Below are 21,303 nucleotides of genomic sequence, written 5' to 3'. Positions count from 1 at the left end.
CCTTGATAACTACTCCAGTGAACATCATCCTTCCATAAAAGCTATTTACAGTTGCTGACTAAGCTAACAAGAGTTAAGCATCTTCATCACAGACACAGTTCAATGTTTGTTATGAGAAAAAACAACCTAGCCTTTCCTTGATGAATGCCTTCCTATTGCAATGGTTGTCAGGGAACTCATAAAGAAAAACAACCACCTGGTCTTAACTCAAAATAAATTGAGAAATTCAGATTCTAATGGTCCCCAGAAACACAAGTTGTCCCTTCTTGCTAATCAACCTCCAAGTGTTCTGTAGCTCCTTCTTTCCTCATAAACACATAAGCACCCTCTTATCACATGTCACATTTACCCTCTATCTTAGACCATCACATTCCATTCTTGATATAAAGGTTAATTCATACAACAGCAAACTAACAAAAAAATTAAACTGAAAAAATAAGCAGCAAAAAAATAGCTGCCATTACTCATCATTGTTATCATCATTGTTTAATGTCCACTTTCCATGCTAGCATGGGTTGGACGATTTGACTGAGGACTGATGAACCAGATGGCTACACCAGGCTCCAATCTGATTTGGCAGAGTTTCTACAGCTGGATGCCCTTCCTAACGCCAACCACTCCGAGAATGTAGTGGGTGCTTTTATGTGTCACCGGCACAAAGGCCAGTCAGGCGGTACCGGCAACGGCCACACTCAAAATGGTGTATTTTAAATGCCACCTGCACAGGAGCCAGTCCAGCGGCACTGGCAACAACCTTGCTCGAATGTCTTTTCATGTGCATCTCATCTAATCTAAACTGATTCGCTCCCTAATTAGTTGCGCTATGACCCTCTCTGTGACTTTCATTACCTGATCTAACAACTTGATACCTCTGTAATTATTTGTATTTAAAGCGTCACCTTTACTTTTGTAGCAGTTGACTATGGTGCTGCTACACCAGTCTTTAGGTATGACTCCTTCGTGTATCACCTGGTTAATAATACGGGTGACTAGACTATACCCGACACTGCCAGATATTTTGAGCATCTCTGCAGTGATTCCTGATGGGCCAGGGGCTTTCCCTGTCTTCATACTCTTAATTGCTTTATCTACCATGGTACTGTCAACTCGGATAGCTGGTCCCTCTGTTGGGTCAACATTCGGCAGACTCTCTTTCTCCCATTCTCAAAATGAAGATTAAACCAACTAGTTTCATTGTTAATTAGTAAATCATCAAGATTTGCTCAACCATCTCACCAAACTGCCAATGATAGTAACTGAAGGACACTTATTAAAATATGAACAAGTATGTATCTAAGAGTAAACTCATTTGGATGATATAATATTCATAAAATATAACCCATACATGGGTATATTTATGCAGGGAAGCAACTTATTTATTTTATATTTAATTTTTTTTTCGTTTTAATTTTTGATTTCATAAAATTTTAGTCCTTCCTAATTTGTTTTAAATGAGATTTAGCATCAGTTAACAGAATTACTTTAATTGATCAAATTAAAAGCCAGCAACCTAAAAGCCACTAAATGAGGACAACTACAGTGCAATATCTACAATCAGAAATGGGAATAAATAATCTAGAAGTTGAAGAAGAACTAAATAAATTGATTTGTAACTTGAAAGGAAGTATGTTTCAGTGTCAAATGTAAATCAGAAGAATTATCTAAAGATCCAGATTCAGAGATTCCAAAACAAAAGATGTGTGGTTGTCCTGATGAAAATCCAGCCACAACATTAAATTTTCGAAAATACATAGTAAGACATAGTGTTAATAACAAGAAGGGAAATCAACAAAGTCACTCAGGCACCTTGGGCAAATATTTTCTATGATAGCCTTGGGCCAAAAAAGCCTTGTGAGTGGATTTGGTAGACAGAAAGAAACCTATCATATATACATATCATCATCATCATCATTGTTGTTTAATGTCTGCTTTCCATGCTGACATGGATTGGATGGTTTGACTGAGGCCTGGCAAGCAGGGAAGCTGCACCATGTTTGACCACTGGTGTTGGTGTGTTTGTCTTTGCAACCTAGCAGTTTGGCAAAAGAGACTGATTGAATAAGCACCAGGCTTAACAAAAAATAAAAACTAAGTACTGGGGTCGATTCATTCAATTGAAAACTTGGTTTTGCAGTGGCCCCTCACTGGGCATCTGTTGTCCCTGCATGAACTTCCTGCCTCCACTCACGGTTTAAGGGTGCTAACTAGAATGCTCTTAGTATTGGGGGCACAGCTAAAAGAGACCCTAAGGTAGTGCCTGTTGAAAATGCATCAGTATCTATGTGAACTAGTGAAATGTTTACCTATTTACTTAAGAAATATCCTACCTACAGAGGTTTTTACATTAAGAGAGGAGGTAAGGAGCAAACCAAATGATATTTCTGTGGTGCTTCCTTCTATGAATGTTGGGGCCCAGCATGTAGGAGATTTGGTTCCTAAATCTGCTAGCAGCTAGGGCCTTGTTATAGTAGGGGGCTGCTGCATCAAAAATCTCTTGGCTGGAGGAAAGGTTCATGATCCTCTTACTAATTCCCTTCACCAAGTTTTTGAGCATGATAGGCGGGTGACAGGAGGCTGTGTTGATGTATGTTAGCCTCTCATTTGGCTTGCAGTAGGGCCTGTATGTACCAGAGCCCAAGTCGAGTGAGACATCTAAGAAATCCATGGTGGTGAGGTTGGTCTTGATGGTGACTTTTAATCCCATGGAGGCAAGTGTGTTAATTAGATCTTTCCTAAGCATGTCTAGGGTGCTCCTCTAGAGATGGCCAGGGCATCATCTCTGTAGAGACCAAAGAACACAGAGGGGAACTTTTTCTAAAGGGTATCAAGGATTTATAACCCAATGTGGTCTCAAACATCAGTGTTGTCGTAGTCTCCCATCGCTATATCAAAGGAGCCCATAGGGTCAGATTGTCTGACCCAGGTTAGACCTTTATTGAATAGCACTGTTTTCCTGGCATGCATAATGGTAACAGGACTCTGCATCATACCATACAAGCAGCAGGAAAACCGAATCATAGCTTTCAGACAATTTCTGTGACCACATTACTCCCTCCTAACATCTAGCCACCTAACCCCCCCAGACTTCAACCCCCTTGATTATTATGCATGGGGCACAGTTGAGCAAGAGACCAACAAAACTCCTTGTTATACCAAAGATGAACTGAAGGCAAGGATTATGGTAGCATTCACCAACTTAAACAAGGAGACTGATTGCAGGAGATTCTGAAGTCATCTGGAGGCCGAGGTTGAAGCCAATGGTGATTTTATTGAATAAATTTACTCTTTAGTATATCAAAATATTTTATGTAATTTTGGTGAATATATCTGTTAAAATGAGATGTTAGTGTTATTTTCATTTTTGTGTAATTTAGATGACACTTTATTCACTGCACCCTGTAGAATTAGAATTAGAATTACAATCCTGATATTATTTCCATTTCTACTCTATACTATTTTGAAGTTTGTTTTCTTTCTTAATTACCACACACCAAAGTGAATTTATCTGGATATATTGTATGCAAAATTTCTGTATGTTGCATTTGATCAATTTTATTTTTTAATTTGGTTCTTTACTTTGTTCTTAAGCCAAATTGATTTATCATAACTTCACACAGTTGTTCATCTGTTCTGTTAACTACTATTAATTTGTTCTGTTAATGGTTTTTTAGTTCACAGCTAATTATATAAATTCTATGGGAATAAATATTATAACAACTATTTTTTTCATTCTGCTTCAATGGATCTATTTTTCTCTGAACATTATGTTGTTTTCAAACCTCAAGCAAAACCATCACTTAGTGTTGCTAGAGCAGTAATTTCTGCAACTTTTCTCACAAAATGGTATCCTACATCAGGAGCCATCTTAAAATTGATTACTTTGACCCTACTTTTTCACACAAAGGGTAACAATATTGCAGTCTCTCATGTCCTGTGATACTGCTCTTTCTTTTTCAAACTAGAACTGAGACAACAGGATACTCTTTGAACACTTGATAGCCACTGATGAAACACTATCTAATCCCATTGCCTTCTAAGTGGCAAAATTGTCAGTTGCTTTATCCAGTTATTCAACAGTCAGTAGTGTATCTAGTTTCTCCACCAATGGCAGACATTCCATGGTGTCTAGCTTACTGTCTGAGATGTTGTTTTCATCAGTGTTATTTCATCATCGTTATTTTAATGACCACTTTTCCTTGCCCACTTAGTTCAGACAGAATTTACTGAAGAAGATATTCTACAGCTGGATGCTCTTTCAGTTGTCAGCCTTCACATGTTTCCAAAGCATGATCAAGTTAGGAAAATTTGAGCAGACTTAACTAAATTATGTTAATGATAATCTTGATTGAGAAAGGAATGGTAAAGTTGAGTGATCAACTGAAGTCATGTTTTGTTAAAGAAGTTGAACAGATCTAAAGAAGCAACTCTTCTCTTAAAACCTGAATAAGAAGATTTCAAAAATTGAGAAGGTAAGTGAACCCCAAACAAGAATGGCTCTTCAGGAAAATTGTTGTCAAATACCTTTATTGAAACTAGTTAGAAAGAGATGAAGGAGGTGATTGCTGTGTTGGCTGGAACTGTCAGAGAGAACAGAGGAGTTACAAAAGGGAAATGACACTGTATTACACAGTATTTTATACATAAAGATCAAGTATCTCTATTCACATGATTGAATTTTGGGATCAATCAGACATTCTGGATACATCCAAACTGCTTGTTCAGAAAAATGTCTCTGAACTTGTTCTAGTCTATTTACATTGTGAATATAAAATGGGTTCCAAATTTCAGTAGGATATTTTAACCCCATGACAGCAGTTTTTTTTTTTTATCAAGCAACTAGGTTGCATTGATGGTAATCATCTCGGCTGAGATCAGCAATTAGTGCACAACTATTGTTCAGCATATATTTACATCAACCACTTTAACCAGTTTATGGTGGTGATTCATACAGTTGCCTGTGTGCAGCAATGGTAATTGCACCAACTGCGGTCAGCACTCAGTGTAAGATAAAGTTCGGCGTATATTTATGTCAACCGTTTTAGAGCAAATATATCTCTGTGTAGGATGCTCATAAGTTATTACTCCTGAATAAGATCACTTGACAACACAAGTCAGATCAACTTCATGTATTTACAATCGTGTGAATTTAAAAATTGATTTTAGTGTGATAGAGTTCAAAACAGTGGTATATCACATTGTGAACAATGGTATCTAGTTTCCTTGCATTTCCCTTTTGCTTTACATATTGTGCATTTCTGTGTAGCATTTGTCTTCTTGGTGTGTGTGGGTGGGGGTGGGGGGGAACAGTCGTGGAAAATGTCCACGTCCTTTCACCATGTGGTGAGGAAAGAGTCCAGCATGGAGACAAAATTAATGCAGATATGATGGGAATAAGATCTAATTTTGGAATACATGGAGAGTAATGGAAGGAACACTTTCATAGCGGGTTTCTATTTTGGACTGAAGTGATTAAAAAAGTTCTTTAACACCCCAACCCCACCAGACCTATGATTAAGGTAATTCCAAACATGACCATCTATTTTTTTTTTGTATTCTGGGACAACATATTCAAGTGTCCCTTTTTCAGTATGGAGGGGTGAGATTTAAGGGAGATTTGGCTGTATTTCTACATCTAGGTTGAAGGGATTCTGGCAAATTAGCAGACAGAAATCCCAGTTGCACTCTGGGAGGTGATAGAGCTTGCAGTAAGTTTGTTAGTCAAGGAAGATAGCTTGAAGACACTCTTTGCCTTCCTGACAGTTGTCTTGCAAGCATTGCAATGGTGGGTAAATACTTTTCACTTATAGATATATATTGGGTTATTTCTACTAGGTTATGAGAACATAGCAACTGTGAGTGAACGATTCGTCAGTAGGGAGTGTAAAGGATATGGATGGAATATTTAAGAATCAGTAATCTGTCTAGCTGAGCAGGATGAATGAAGTATGGGAGTACATTTGCTGCTAAAGGTAGACAGCTTGGAACTGATTGATCTTTGACTCGTTAGCTGATTTGAATAACCAGAAATCTCGAGTCACACAAATGTGTATGCCAAGGTTCCTAAACTTCCCTTAAAGCAGATGCCATACTGTCACATTCTCTACTATTCGGTCATATCAAAATTAAGGAATAACTGGATGGGTGGAAGTGACATGACGTCGATAGACTCGACCTCATATCAGAATTCGATAAAGAGAGGTAGTGAGAACTGAGTAATTCGGCCAATCCCTCGTGAACAGGCGTGGCCACGATACTGACTTTAATTGGTCAGTTGAATCAATGGTAACAAATGTGTAATGATATAAAAAGTAAAGAAATAAAGAAATATATTACCGCTTATTTAGACTTTATAATACATATCTTAAAATTTATTTAAATAGACTTTAGTATTTTGTTTTCTTCAGTGTTTTATAATATCTTATATGAGTCTATTTCTTTCGTAGCGTGACAACTTCCGCTTGAGAACTAAAGGTTGTTAGGCTTCTATTTTTTATGTGCGCTACTATTACGCATGTTCACACATTAGTAGGAGGTTACGAACTCTGGGTGCATAGTAAAACAAGATATTAAGAAGTCATTGTAGATATATTCAATCTAGAGAAACACTACATGTGTTTGATCAAATAACTATGAAACTATTATTAACGCTGATGCCACGGAAATAATCTGCTACTATTAAATAATGGTTATATTGAAAACAGCGAATCGCTCTAGAAAAAAACGATAATTGTGAGCTGATATCAAATACAACAGACGTATCAGCTAATCAGATATATAAATACATACCATTTGTTATAATAAAATTTCCATGGATCAGTATTATGTTGGGAAAACTATCGATAATTATTCTCTTGCTTTGCTTATGTATTCTGGTGAAAGGTCGCTTGTACCTCTTCCAGAAGGACTGGGGTCGCCACGATGTCAAGTACGGCCACTTCTCCGAGAAGGAGCGTCTAAACATGCTTCAAAAGGTCCGGGAGATGTTCAACTTCGGTTATGACAACTACATGAAATATGCATTTCCTAAAGACGAACTAAATCCTCACAGCTGTCATGGTCGTGGCCCTGATTATGACAACCCGTAAGTTTACACCGCTCTGGTTTTTATCGTCTACATTATTTGCTGCCTTCCTCCACATTTTCATTATTTAAAGTAAGCTTACGTGTGATCGAAGCAGGGGATTTATATTTCGATTTTTATTCAATAATACATTGTTGCTGTTTATTTGATCACCTTTTAAATTACGAAAACGTTTTGATTTAATTTAACATCCTAAGAAGCGATCCTTTTCAGCCTTTTTCAAAATTATTGCTTACGTACAAGAAGCTCTAATTAATGTTGATCTTTAAATAATGGTTCGACAATATGTATGTTGATACCAGAGTTGTGATTTGTAAAGTCAGAGTAAACTCGTCAGGTATATTTATATATCTCGTTTGATTAACACTAAAATTCTGTATCAACTTGAAGATAATGATAAAAGTATTCCACCGATAGCAAACTAATATTACAGAAATGTTGTCCGAAATTAAATATGACTTTTTGTGTAGCTTTGAAAAAGTCATTTTTGCACCTGATAGAATTGTATATTTCCCCAATAAAGCACTTTATTAGTCAGGTGAGCCTTCTTATTTCCCGTCCTTATTACAAAGTAACCATTGGGTGGCGTGCAAATTCTGTTCCACTAAAGCCGAGTTAAGAACGGCGATTTATTGTTTGATATGAATTACTCAAAAGTTTAAGATACGCCAAAGAACGTGAATTATTTATTACGAATTGAAAGTGGTGTGTTTATATTATTGTTTAACTCCATGTCAGCCTTGATCGAGCAGACCTTTGATCAAAGGCGTTCCAGCTGCGACTATGTCATTTACTTTGCAGACAGTGTATCTGGGACTGCCTAAGACGATAGTGGGGTGGCTTCATTGAAATATAGCTGTTATTTTTAGCTGGTCAAGTGACCACATTGATAGCTCCCTTGTTAACTCGGCGATGTTTAAGTTCTTTAACCCCAGATCGAGCAGCCATATAATCAAAGACGGTCCAACTTTGACCATCCCATTTTTTTGTGTGTATCAAAGGCTACATTGTCCAATGTATTCTAAGATGGAGGAATGTGATTTGAGGGTGATTTGTTCGCTGTTTCAAACAGGTCGAGTAACCGCGTTGAGACATCCCCGTTGGCTCGTTGAGTAAGCAATCGTTCGCTAACAATATTTAGGTTGTTTTTTAGTACCAGGTCTGCTCTCTTTAAGTTTGTTGAAAGAGAGCAAACTTATTGTAAAAGAACTCCCTATTAATCACCAACTCATCTTTTTGTATATCCAGGACTATATTACCCAGTGTGCCACCCTGAAAAATAGAAGAGGGTGTGATATTAGGGAACTTGGCTGCTATTTCTAAAGGCCAAGAGACCACATGAAAACACTTTGAAAGGCGATTAATTTTGTCGGTCAGATACTATATAGACTACTATAGAAAGGGTCGACCCTACTCCTTTTTGGGGATACTAGATTCAAGGCTACATGTCCCTTTTGAATATGAAAAATAAATGGAATTAATAGTTAATTTTTATATAGAAAAACCGATGAAAGAAGAATGATGTTTTATCGAATGACAGGTCTGGTAGGGTCTGAAATCGTGAGCTACGTGTCACGTTCGATCATATTGTGTTGATAGCCGATAGTGCTGTCTTTGATTAAATAGGTACAAAATATGGGAGAATGGAATGTAATGTTTGTAACTTTTCAAAAGTGTCCTCTAGGAGCTTATGGCATTTTGTAACTGTTAATATTTTCATTACATAATCGAATATCATGTCATTTGGGTGATTTAATTTAAGCTTCTGTACTGTTAAACTGTCCCTCTATTGCTGGTAACTTTTCCAGAATCAGTATTAGTTTCTAATAGCCAAATAAAGGAATCACATGAAACTAGGTGTTTCTTCACTAAACATTTTATGAATATTGTCAAACTGCTCATAATCTGGTTACCTGATATCTTTTTGGTACTAAATCTTCAAATCAAATCCTGTTTAATATTCAATAAAGGTATCATATATTTCTAGCCTTAATTCTTTAGTACACCATACTAAGCTTGGACATTATCATTTATAGAGATATTGTTATAAGAAAACTGTTGATCTTAGCTTAACAATTCTTCACTTCTCTGGGATAAATAAACTACCACCAATAATAACCTGAGATAAAATGACTAAAAATTAAATCCATCAGTTACGACGACAAGGGTTTCGGTAGATCTGATCAACAGAAAAACCTGTTTGTGAAATTAACATACTGAGCACTCCATAGACATGTGTACTCTTAACATAGTTTTCATGGAGATTCAACATGACACAGACTGGGACAAAGCTGCTCTTTGAAATGCAGGTACTACCAATTTTGGCTAGATGAGTGAACAGCAGCAACATGAAATAAAGTGTCTTGCTCAGGGACACATCACACTGCTAGGAATCGAATTTGGGACCTTATGATTGCAAAACAAATACCTTAATCACTAACCCATGCACCTTCACACCAAATGACTAAAATTAGGTTATATGTGGCACATTGAGCATGTAGGTCACCATACTGAACATTTGATTGAAATGTCTTTTTCTCTGGACTTGCTGGATCATCATCATTTAACATTCACTTTCCATGCTGGCATGGGTTGGACAGTTTGATAGGAGCTGGTCAGATGGAGAGCTGCCCCAAACTCCATGTCTTTTTTGGCATGGTTTCTATGGTTGGATGCCCTTCCTGACACACCAGCCACTTTACAGAGTGATTGGGTGCTTTTATGCAGCACCTGCACAAGTGCTTTTACGTGGTACCAGCATCCATGAGCTCACACGATTAGGAATGCTCAGCTGAACAGGAATGCAGGGGACATACCTGAATGCAAGGACAATCATGCATTTACTTAATTTGACATGTCTTCTCAAGCACAGCAAACTGCCAGGAGTGGGGAGAAAGCTTGATACCACAAATGTCTCTTGAAGTCATTATAATTTCTTACTGAGAAATCCTAATTCATCATCATTTCATGTCCTCTTTCCATACTGGAAGGTTTGATGAGATTCAGTGGTTTGGAGGACCACATCATGTTCCACTGTCTCAGTTTAAGTATGGTTTCAATAGCTGCATGTCCTTCCTATTGCCAACCTTTTTACCGAGTGTAGTAGCTGCTTTTTTCATGGCACTTATAACTTGGCAACACTAAAGTGCTCCCTTGACTTAGAGAATAGGAGAGAGGGAGATGGCTTTATATGAGATGTTGACTGGTTAAAGTATGATGGATGGGATAGGAATAGGCTTCTTGTTGTAGAGAAGAGTCAAAGCTACCCCACAATATATATATATATACACAGGGTGCGGTGAATAAATTGTCGCCTAAATTACACAAAAATGAAAATAACACTGACATCTTATTTTAACAGATCTATTTTAACAGATCCTTACATTCAGTTCATCTTTGGTATTACAGGGAGTTTTGTTGGTCTCTCACTTAACTGCACCCCACACATAATAACCAAGGGGTTGCAGTTTGGAGAGTTAGGTGGCCAGATGTTGGGAGTGATGTGACCGCAGAAATTGTCTGACAGCCATGACTGGGTTTTCCTGCTTGTGTGGCATGGTGCAGAGTCCTGTTGCCAGACATAGGGTCTTTCAGAAGCCACCCTCTAGATCCAGGGCAGCACTACTTCTTCCAGGCACTTGATGTAAGTGTTGAGCCTGAGGCTGTGTGGGAAGATGAATGGAGGCATATCATCACCATCACTTGTGATCACTCCAAACACCATGATATCGACTGGATGTTTGATTTTTATCACTCTCAGTGCATGTTTTGGGGACACAGCAAGCCAATGGTTGTTCTTTATGTTCACCATCTAACCCTGCCAGAAATTTTTCTCGCCTGAGAAAAACCAAAGCATGTTCAGTTGGAGGGGATGCTTGAGTTTGTTCAAAAGCTTTGTAGCGTGATCTTTGCTCTTGTCCTTGATGGCTTGGGATAAAAATTGGCTCTTTCTCATCTTGTGTGAGGAATGCCGAATGTCTTCTTGCACTACCTGTCTGATAAGAAACTCAGACACTCCCATTTCCCTGGCAATGGACCTGATTGACTTGGAGGGATTGTTGTCAATCATGGCCTGGATCTGAGCTCTTTTCTTATCAGAATAATCAAAATAAGTTTTCCAAGTTGCCGTACCTTCATATTCACCATATTAGACTCATCTAACTCTTTCCAATTCCTCTACACTGTCCTCAGATTGACACCCAAACACTCTGAAATATTTGTATTGGAGCTTCCAGCGTGAATGCCAAGCAGTACAGCATGTCATTTCCAAATTTCTGGCAGAGTGAATTGCGTCATAGTGCTGTTTTTCTCAGATGGTGCCCAACTGACCCTACTATACTGTGTAGTTGACAAAATCAAAAACAAACAATGTGCATGCACAAAATAAAAAATAAAAATTGTGACAATTTATCTATCGCATCCTGTATGTATATATATATATATATCTATATTCACCATGTTGGACCACTGAATCAACTTGTTGTTTTCATTCTCTCTCTATTTATTTCCTCCTATTCCTTTCTGTCGAAGAGCGTAGGCTTGAAACATAAAAGACTTTTCCTACATCTGTCTTTGTTTTTCTATAAATTTGAGTTATGTCTATCTATCTGTCTGTCTGTCTATCTGTCTATGGGTGAGTGGGGTTGGATGGAGTAGTGGCAGAAAGAGAGATAAAGAGGCAACAGAGCATACCCTCAAGGTAACATGTCCAAAAAAGTGAAGAGGAGAAAGCACAGAAGTGTGGAGATATAAGGATTAGTAAGAGTGGGTATATGGAGGAAAAGTGGGTGAAATGATAGAAATTGGGGTAGAGGTGGTCAAAGGTAGATAGGAGTGAATGGTTAACGAGGATGTGGGTGATCAACAGTAAATATGAGTTAATGGTAAGAATGAGGAATGTCAAAAAGAAAAAACAAAAATAGGAACTGGCTCAGAAGATAGGATAATGACTGGCAGTACAGAAAGAGTGATGATATATGTAGTGATCCTAATTAAGGCATTTTAATTCATTAGAGAATATTTTATAATCCCTGATTTCTTGTACTAAAAGTTAAAAATAGAAATTGCAAATATTTCTATCTTGTGGGCAGATCTATTATTCCCTGCTCAAAGAATTCCTGTCTTTATTAGCGAAAAACTTTCCAGGTGAATTTTTACATCCACTTCAGAGTTGAAGGTCTGTTAATTCAATGAATTTTGAAGAGATTGAAACTAGTGGAAATTTGAAGGTACAAGGTTGGGCAAGTATGGCGGTGCAGTGAAACTCCCCAGTTAAGCCCCAATAACTTCTGCCGCATCTGCAAAGAAGTGTGCAGTCTGACATTGTCATGATGAAAGACAATACTCTTATGATTAGCAAGTGCTGGACATTTCTGGTGGATCACTGCTTTTAATTTGTCCAGCTGGTCACAGTATGCATTTGAATTGATAGACCTGTTGTGGGAAGAAGCTCATAAAAGGCAACACCCTTCTAATCTTGCCAAATTGAAAGCATAATCTTCTTTGGGTGAAGTCCTGCTTTGGAGGTTGTCTGTGGTGATTCATTACACTTCATGTTGTTATAAATGTTCCATTTTTCATCTTCTGTAACCATTCTCTTAAAAGAAAAATGGGATTGTTTTCGTCACGTTTCTGAAACAAATCACAGATGGAAATTTGTTGGACAAGGTGAACCACACTCAACTGATGTGGGACCCAAACATCAAGCCTACTGATGTAACCAAGTTGATGCAAATGGTTTTCAACACTCAATCTGAATATCTGGGGAATATTTACAATCATTTTTATTGTATAATGGGACTTGGTGTCACTGTTAATTTCATTTGGCTGGCTAGAGTGAGGTGTATCTTGCATTGGAAAATTTCTCATCAAAATCTTAAAAACCACCTGACACATTCCATAACAGCATCCTCTCTGTACATAGCACATATCTTCTTACAGGCTTCCGCTGCTTTCTTGCCTTTTTTAAAATAGAAAAGTATGAGGTGTCAATAATGTTCGTTTCTGTTCTCCATTTTTAGAATGATCCTAAGCTCACAAAATACAACCTGTCTCATTGTAAGTTTGCATTGAACTACATTGAAGTGTCCAGTATCTAACCAGTGCACATGTGCAAGAGACAAATTGAAGTATACTTATTAGATTGCTTGAAATTTAGCATCAATAAAAACTAGGCTTGTTGGCTCACCCAATATTTAAATGAAAGTTTAAAAAGAAAGCAAAGCATTTTCTTATATAAATGAATTCACTCATGAATGTTAAGAAACTATAAAATTAACAAAGAAACATTGGTTAATTTAGTGTACTGGTTTATTAATACAAAGCTAAATGTTCAGGATCAAAATCTCATTTGTCTATCTTGTTGACATTAATTATTTCATCTTTGTTTTGCTTCACTTCACAGAATAATTTGACAAATAGAACAAAAACAAAAACAAAAAAAAGCGCTATATTATCTTGAATGAAAGTATTGAAATATTTTTCAATCCTGTTCCACTTACAGTGGTAACAGAAACACTAAAAAAGAAAACAATTTTTCCCATTGGGAAAAAAAAAATAAAGGGGACTTAATTTGTTTTTTGTATATAGGTATTTATAAGCGTTAACTGTTGAGTACTGTTTTGTACAGTCTGCTGCATTTAAGTTAGACTTTCTTCATCCTGATTTCAAATGCTACCAGGGTTAATTTCTGTTGAACTTGATGAAGGCTCAATAAAATTAGTACCTGATGTTTATTGGAGTTGATCCTCTGCATTTTTCATTTGGTGTCAAACCTAACAAACCTGTAGAGATAGCTAAAACAGTAGAATGCTGGCTTTTATGATTTATTACATCTAGTTTGAGATTACACAGTTTTGTGTTCAAATCAAATCTAGTTAGGAGTCTAAGTAGTGAGATCAATTATATTAATTATATTTCTTTCTCAGTTTGAAGTCTCTGTTACTGCTGCTTAAGGGATACCGTCAACAACAAGCTATTCTCTTCTGTTGTAATTTTGGTTTCAAATTTTGGTACAAGTCCAGCTATTCTGGAGGAGGGGGTAAGTCAATTACATCAATCCCAGTGCTCAACTGGTACTTATTTTAACAACCCTCAAAGGATGAAAGCTAAAGCCAACCTTGGCGGAATTTGAACGTAGAATGTAAAGATGGATGAAATGTCATTAAGCATTTTGCCGGTGTGCTAATGATTCTGCCTGCTTGCTGCCTTCCTTTCCATCGAAATTTTGAAATTTCTTAGCTTTTTAGAAAATATCATGTTACTGTAGATGTTGGTCCTTCAGAGGTCAAAAATATAAGTACTAGCCAAGAACTGAGTATAGTTGACGTTACTTATGCCTATTTAAGAAATTCTTTTAATCTTGTGCCTGTTTAGGAAAACCTTTTTTAGTCTTTTTCATCTTGTGCTTGTTTAAGAAATTCTTTTTCAGTCTTTTTCGTCTTGTGCCTATTTAAGAAATCCTTTTTTTTTTTTTTTTTTGCTGATGATATTTGACTTTATTAAAGCTTTGGACTACATGAATTACAGAATTTAGTTTTAATTTTCTACAGTTGCAGAATTAGATCAAGTCTGGGTTTGATTTAAGAATTAATCAAGCACTATGCTAAATATATGGCAATATTTACTTTTATCATTATATCTTACTATTTTTCCTTTGCGTTTGTTGTTTTCATGTTGATATAATAAGTACCAATAACATACTGGTACTCTCTTCTGACTGTGCCCTAGGCGGAGGCTCGTGAGAGGAACTTGCCAAATACCAGGAGCTGGTAGAGCAGAAACCAGGGCTGGAAGGCATTTTGAGAGGCAATTGAAATGGGCTACCAGGGTTTTGTGGAGCATTCTTTCTACAAACTCTGACTGGGCTTGGGTTCACAGGTGCAGCAAAGGGAAGGACCATAAATTCCATTACTGAAGCTACAGAAAAGGCCATTGGGTGGTTTGCTGCTACTGGAATGCAAGCCGGAACTCGGTCAGTCATGGCTGGGTCAACTGGGCAAAGAGGTCTGATGTTGAAAGACCCAGAATTCTTTGAAACCCCAGAAACCTCACTTATGATGCATCCTAGAGCATCCATGACATGTATCTTGGAACTAAACTTCTCTTCCAAAATTTAATGTCTTGTTAAAACAATATCATTAATGAAGGTTCACAACGAGTATAGTGAAGAATTCAGGGTATAAGTAGGGGTTCATCAATGATCAGTCCTCAGCCCCCTCTTTTTCATCATAGTCCTCCAGGCAGTAACAAAGGAATTCAAGATAGGTTGCCCCTGGGAGCTCCTCTATGCTGATGACCTTGTTTTTATGGCTGAATCACTACCAGAACTAGAGAAGTTTCAGGTGTGGAAGCAAGGTCTAGAATTGAAGGGCCTTAGTGTTAACCTAGCAAAAACCATTCAAATTCTGCTGGGATTGACTTTATCAATGAAATAAGTACCAAAAAGTAAAGTTGATTTAGGCAACTATAGTCTCCTTCAAAATGTGTAGCCTTGTGCCTTTGTTAGAAATTAGTGCATCTATGATATTCTGGATTAGTTTCAATGTAGAAATCTCTAATGTAGGACAATTTTTATATTATTCAACGTAATTCTTTAATGTTTAAGGTTTGAAAACTGCTCATAGATATCGTTCTTATAACAGATGTTCATTTTGTTGATGGTTCTCATATCTAATGTTTCACTGTAGATTTTATCAACTGTACACTTGAATGTATGTATATAAGGCATGGCTGTGTAAAAAAGAAGTTTGCTTCCCCATTTTAGAGCTTCAAGTTCAGTCCTATCATGTAGTACCTTGGGCAAATGTCTTCTACTGTATCCTGGAACTGACAAAATCCCTGTGAGTGGATTTGGTGATCAAACTGAAAGAAGCCCATCCTATGTTTTATGCATATATATACCCAGAACCATGCTAATAGCTTAGGAGTGAAATTTAGGATTTCTCGGTTTTCTGTGAATCGATTTTGACAAAACTTTTCCCAGCTGGTTTGCGCACTATGGCAACACCATTGTTATGTTCTCATTATTCTGTATAACATACTTTCTTTTTTATTTCAGATTCTTCAGTTTTTGGGTGAACCATGCTAATAACTTTTGAATAAAAATAGCCCATCTAGACATTTTTTTTTCAGAAAATGAAGGGTAAAGATACATATTAAGCATATACTGAGTATATATTTAACAGAAAACCATAATAATAATATTATAACATTTATTGACACAATGAATTATTTAGCCATGAGTGCCATTTCGACAGATAACTTCAGAAACCCTATTAGTCATGGAATCTGTCAATTTCTTAATAGTGGCAGGTTGGACTGCCACTGCTGCAGATTTGATGATCACCCATAAGACATCTTTCGACGTAAATTGGCATCCATCGGCTTAAACATCTTATGGACCAAAGATTTTCAATAGGGTTGAGATCCGGAGATGATGGCAGCCACATCACCAACCCTTCACCTTGTATGCCATAAGACTCTTGGAGAAGTGACAACAGTATGTCACTTAGCCAGGGATCCAAGACCTCTTTCAGGAGATTGCAGTAGGCGGTTGCAGTCACTTTAACTCCTTCAGGCACCCTGACTGGGCCTGTAACTCTGTTCCCATGACCCCTTCACCCTGTTTTTGACATGGTAAACATTGGTGATGCTCATCTCCAAAATAGACCCAACCATTTACCCAACTGTCAGGCCTGTCAAGGGATGCTCTGGTTTCGTCAGTGAACAGGACAAGCTCATGTCTAATGTCATGTACTTTTGGGCCCATTGAAGCCTCAAAGTCCTGTGAGGAGGCAGTTTCAGGGGTACTCGCACGGAAGCCATGGTCACGAGGATGCGATTTCTGGTGGTTTTCGGTATATGAGGAAGTCTGGAGGCAGTGAGAAAGGCTTTGCTTGTTTGTCCAGGTTTCCCACATAATTTGCAGCCAATATTGGTCCCACAATCAGATCATTTCTTCCCTGGTGCTCATGTGACTGAATAATTCATTATATCAATAAATGTTAGAATATTATTATGGTTTTCTGTTAAGTATATACTCAATGTATGCTTAATATGTATCATTACTCTTCATTATCTGAAAAAAAAAAAAAAATGTGTAGATGGGCTATTTTCATTCAAAAGCTATTAGCATGGTTCACCCAAAAACTGAAGCATCTGAAATAAAAAAGAATAATGAAAACAACAATGGTGTTGCCAGTGTGCAAACCAGCTGGGAAAAGTTTTATCAACATCAATTCACAGAAAATATTCAAATGTTTGGCCTCACAAAAGCAATGACAAAAGACCGAGACCTCTGGAGGTATGCTGTGACTGAGAAGTGAGTCCACAGCTGTAACCTACACCAGTGTTGCATAACCAGCCACTCAAAGGTACCTTGGATCGTAGGGCGACATGCTGTGCTTGAGGAGACCTATTGAGTCAAGTACATCAACATCAGCAATATCAAAATCAAATCAAATGGAAATTGTAGTTGTGAGTCCCGTACCGGTAGCACATAAAAAGCACCATCCAAACGTGGCCGATGCTAGTGCCGCTTTGACTGGCTTCCATGCCTGTGGCTCATAAAAAGCACCATCCAATTGTGGTCGATGCCAGCTCCTCTGGCCCCTGTGCCAGTGGCATGTAAAAAACACCCACTACACTCTCAGAGTGGTTGGCGTTAGGAAGAGCATCCAGCTGTAGAAACACTGCCAGATCAGATTGGGGCCTGGTGCAGCCTCCTGGCTTCCCAGACCCCAGTCAAACCGTCCAACCCATGCCAGCATGGAAAACGGACGTTAAACGATGATGATGATGATATAGCCAAGGTCAGTTTGGGTGTGAAGTTGGGGTATTTCCAGAGAAGCACTCAACCTGAAAACTGGGTTATCAACACTGTTGGGATCCAAGCCAAAGCTGGAATACTTCTGGTGTAGAAAATCCAAGTTTCATGACAATTATTCCATCATATGGTTTAGAGAAGACTAAATAATCCAATGAAAGGAAGACAAAGAAAATTCTTTAACGCAACTCACAACTTTAATTATAAGTTGTGTCTTCTTCTTTTCATTGTGTATATATATATTTGCATAGTAGGGAGCATTATCAAACAGCTAGAAGAGCTGTGTGTACACACACACACACACACACACACACACACACATGCACACACACATTAGGATACTGCAACTAATTGACAATGTCTTTGGGTACTAGATAGAATGTTTTTCCAGTATTTCTTCCAATTCTCTGCATTCTGAGTTCATATCTATCCAGGGTCAACTTTGTGTTCTATTCTTTTAGGGTTGATAAAAAAAGCAAAAAAAAAAATATACCAGTCCAGGTTGGTGGCTTAGCAGAACTGTCAGAGCATCAGACTGGAACCCTTATGGCATCTGTTTGGGCTCATTGCTTTCTGACAGCAATGCATGCAATGATACTGGTGCCAAGTGACGTAGAGATTGAAAACTTGCGTGCATGGGCAACTGTGTGTTTTTCACAAGGCTAACAGTTGCCCATGTCTGTGTCCTGGTGAATTACTTTCCTAGATCAAAAATATATGATCAGTCATGACCAAAAGAGGGCTAATATTTGTGTGTGTGTGTGTGTGTTGATGGTGCACATGGCTGAAAGGTAAAGCCCTTCACTTTGCTATCATTAGGCCACCTTGTGTAAGTATCATTTATCACAGCCTCAGATTAACCAAAGTGAATGATGTTGGGTAGAAAAATTGGAATCATGTCTTGTGGGCAATATCTGTATTACAAAGTACCAGCCTTATCACATAGCATTTCAAGCTGATTCTGCATGAGAATTATGTTAAGGATATAACAGTACTGTGGAATACTCAGTTACTATGTTGCTATTCAGTGAGTTGACCTTTAAATTGATTGAACAACTGGAATACTCTTTACAAACAAGATGAGGACAAATATCCGTCGAATGTAAATAATGTACATAATTCCTCATCTCTTAAATATAGAACTGGAATACTCTTTGTTGAAACCACTGGCGGATTCATTTATTTACTTTCACTTTGTGTTTGTGTGGTTGAACAATTGCATGTGTGTGTGTCACTGAATTAATGTTTGTTTTTTAACACTTTTACCACACATTTAAATAAATGACATCATACTACTTACCAGCTGGACTTGAGTTTCTGGTCTTTAGTAAATGAATTAACAATGAGAGTTTGCTAATTTTTTAAATTTATTTTTTAAGCTAGATAAATACCAAAATGGAGTTCTAAAGTTTATGACCTGAAACTATACATGATTAAAGAGATGTTAAAAGACAAATGTTATTTCATCGTATACATCTTCAATCATTACCATTTTTACACCCCACTTTTCTTACCGGTATGTATGTGTTGGACCAGACATTTTGAGGCAGATTCCCCTTTAGTTGCCTCATATGACATCAGGGATGTAGTGAAGCTATTCTAAATACTGTTTTACCATAATTTCTAACATAGGCATAAAGCCACAAATTAATAAGGAAGGGATTAATTGATTAAATCACCCACAGTACTAGATTGGTAATTCATTTTATTGATAGTATGACTTGAACTCAACATGTAGAGCCAGAACTAATGATAAAAAAAAAATAAAGTTAGAATAAATAAAGCTACAATTTTTTGCCTTTTGTACAAGAACCATCCTTCATTGCTACCATAATCACTCTGTCCATGGAAACAACCAACTAATCGAATATTTTAGCTAGTCTTTTACTGAATGTAATGTAATTTGTCTCTAATCAATTGAACATCTGTTTCATTTGTGACACATTTCATAGGAAGGGAAGATATTGAGTAAGAGAGAAATGTACGCAAAGATAGATGTGATGATTGAACTGGAAATCAAATAATGATGATGATAATGGTTTCAAATTTTGGCACAGGGATAGCATTTTATAATGGGAGGTGGAAGTCGATTACATCAACCTCAGTATTTGATGAAAGGCCTAGTTGACCATGGCAGAATTTGAAATCAGAATGTAAAGACAAATGAAATGCCACTAAGCATGTTGTCTTGTGTGCTAACGATTCAGCCAGCTACTTAGCAGCACAGATAATATGGTTATATGGCAAGAAAGCAGAACTGTCACATCAGAGTTGAAAGCAATTAATGGGTTACAGGAGTCAAGAATTGGGGGGTGGGGGATGCCTACTCTAACTCTAAAGAAATATAAAGTGTAATATAATATGCTAAAATTTCCAGTTTCACAGATATTAATCTGACTGTTTTCTGCACAGAAAATAATCAGATCAGATTTAAAGGTTTTGATGAAAGATCTAGTGGAAGCAATTTAGTTTCTAAAAATAGTAAATTTTTAGATTTGCATTTATGATTTAACTATTCAGTTGATACAATATTTAAAGTAACAAAATAGTGAAGGTGAAGGCTTTTTACAATGTAAAAAGGATAAAGTTTAATAACTTTTATGTATTTCAGGTACAAAGGTCCATCATCAGAAGTAAACAGTTAAGAAATATTTGTCTACATGGTTGGTGATGAATGGACTAACATATCTTGACTGTTTACTTCTGTTGCTAGGCATTTGTGCCTGAAATATATAAAGGGAAAAGGTTATTGAACTTTTCCCTTTTTGCTTTGTAAGAAGATCTCTCTCTTTCTCTCTCTCTCTCTCTCTCTCTCTCTTCACTGTTTTGCTATTTTACTGCTTTATTGCAATGCTTCAAGCAAGCTACAATGGTCATTTGTTAAGTTAGGTGTTCAATCGTTTAGTTTTGACTTTGGTATACTTTAGAATTTTGAATTGGTTAACAAAGATGTTCCTGATTTTATTTTGTAATATTCTTATAGTTTATTTCTTTTATGCCTATTTATTTTGTAACCTCTTTTAATTTTGTAAGTTTTGTCTTATGCTTAACTATTTGTAATTTCATTAAAAAAGCTACAACAGTTGAACTCTAACCTTTAAACCAAACCTTTGACAGGTTCAGCTGCTAAAGAGTAGCTTGATAGTTCAGATTGTCCATCATCATCATCATCATCATCGTTTAACGTCCGCTTTCCATGCTAGCATGGGTTGGACGATTTGACTGAGGACTGGTGAAACCGGATGGCAACACCAGGCTCCAGTCTGATTTGGCAGAGTTTCTACAGCTGGATGCCCTTCCTAACGCCAACCACTCAGAGAGTGTAGTGGGTGCTTTTACGTGTCACCCGCACGAAAACGGCGACGCTCGAAATGGTGTCTTTTATGTGCCACCCGCA

At 37.2% G+C, this 21,303-nt stretch overlaps 1 protein-coding gene across 1 annotated transcript in view; it reads left to right on the top strand.

Moving 5' to 3' along the window:
* Positions 1–6,445: 6,445 nt before the first annotated feature.
* LOC106872362 (ER degradation-enhancing alpha-mannosidase-like protein 1) overlaps positions 6,446–21,303 on the top strand; it is a 46,848-nt gene continuing 31,990 nt past the window's right edge. Inside the window, exon 1 of the mRNA XM_014919327.2 lies at positions 6,446–7,081. Coding sequence (XP_014774813.1) covers positions 6,822–7,081 — 260 coding nt within the window. The 5' untranslated portion in view covers positions 6,446–6,821. The remainder of the gene's footprint in view (positions 7,082–21,303) is intronic.

Source organism: Octopus bimaculoides, chromosome 3, assembly GCF_001194135.2.
Source record: "Octopus bimaculoides isolate UCB-OBI-ISO-001 chromosome 3, ASM119413v2, whole genome shotgun sequence".
Lineage (NCBI taxonomy): Eukaryota > Metazoa > Mollusca > Cephalopoda > Octopoda > Octopodidae > Octopus > Octopus bimaculoides.
The sequence above is the reverse complement of the archived record's forward strand: the minus strand, read 5'-3'. Positions and strand labels throughout refer to the sequence as shown.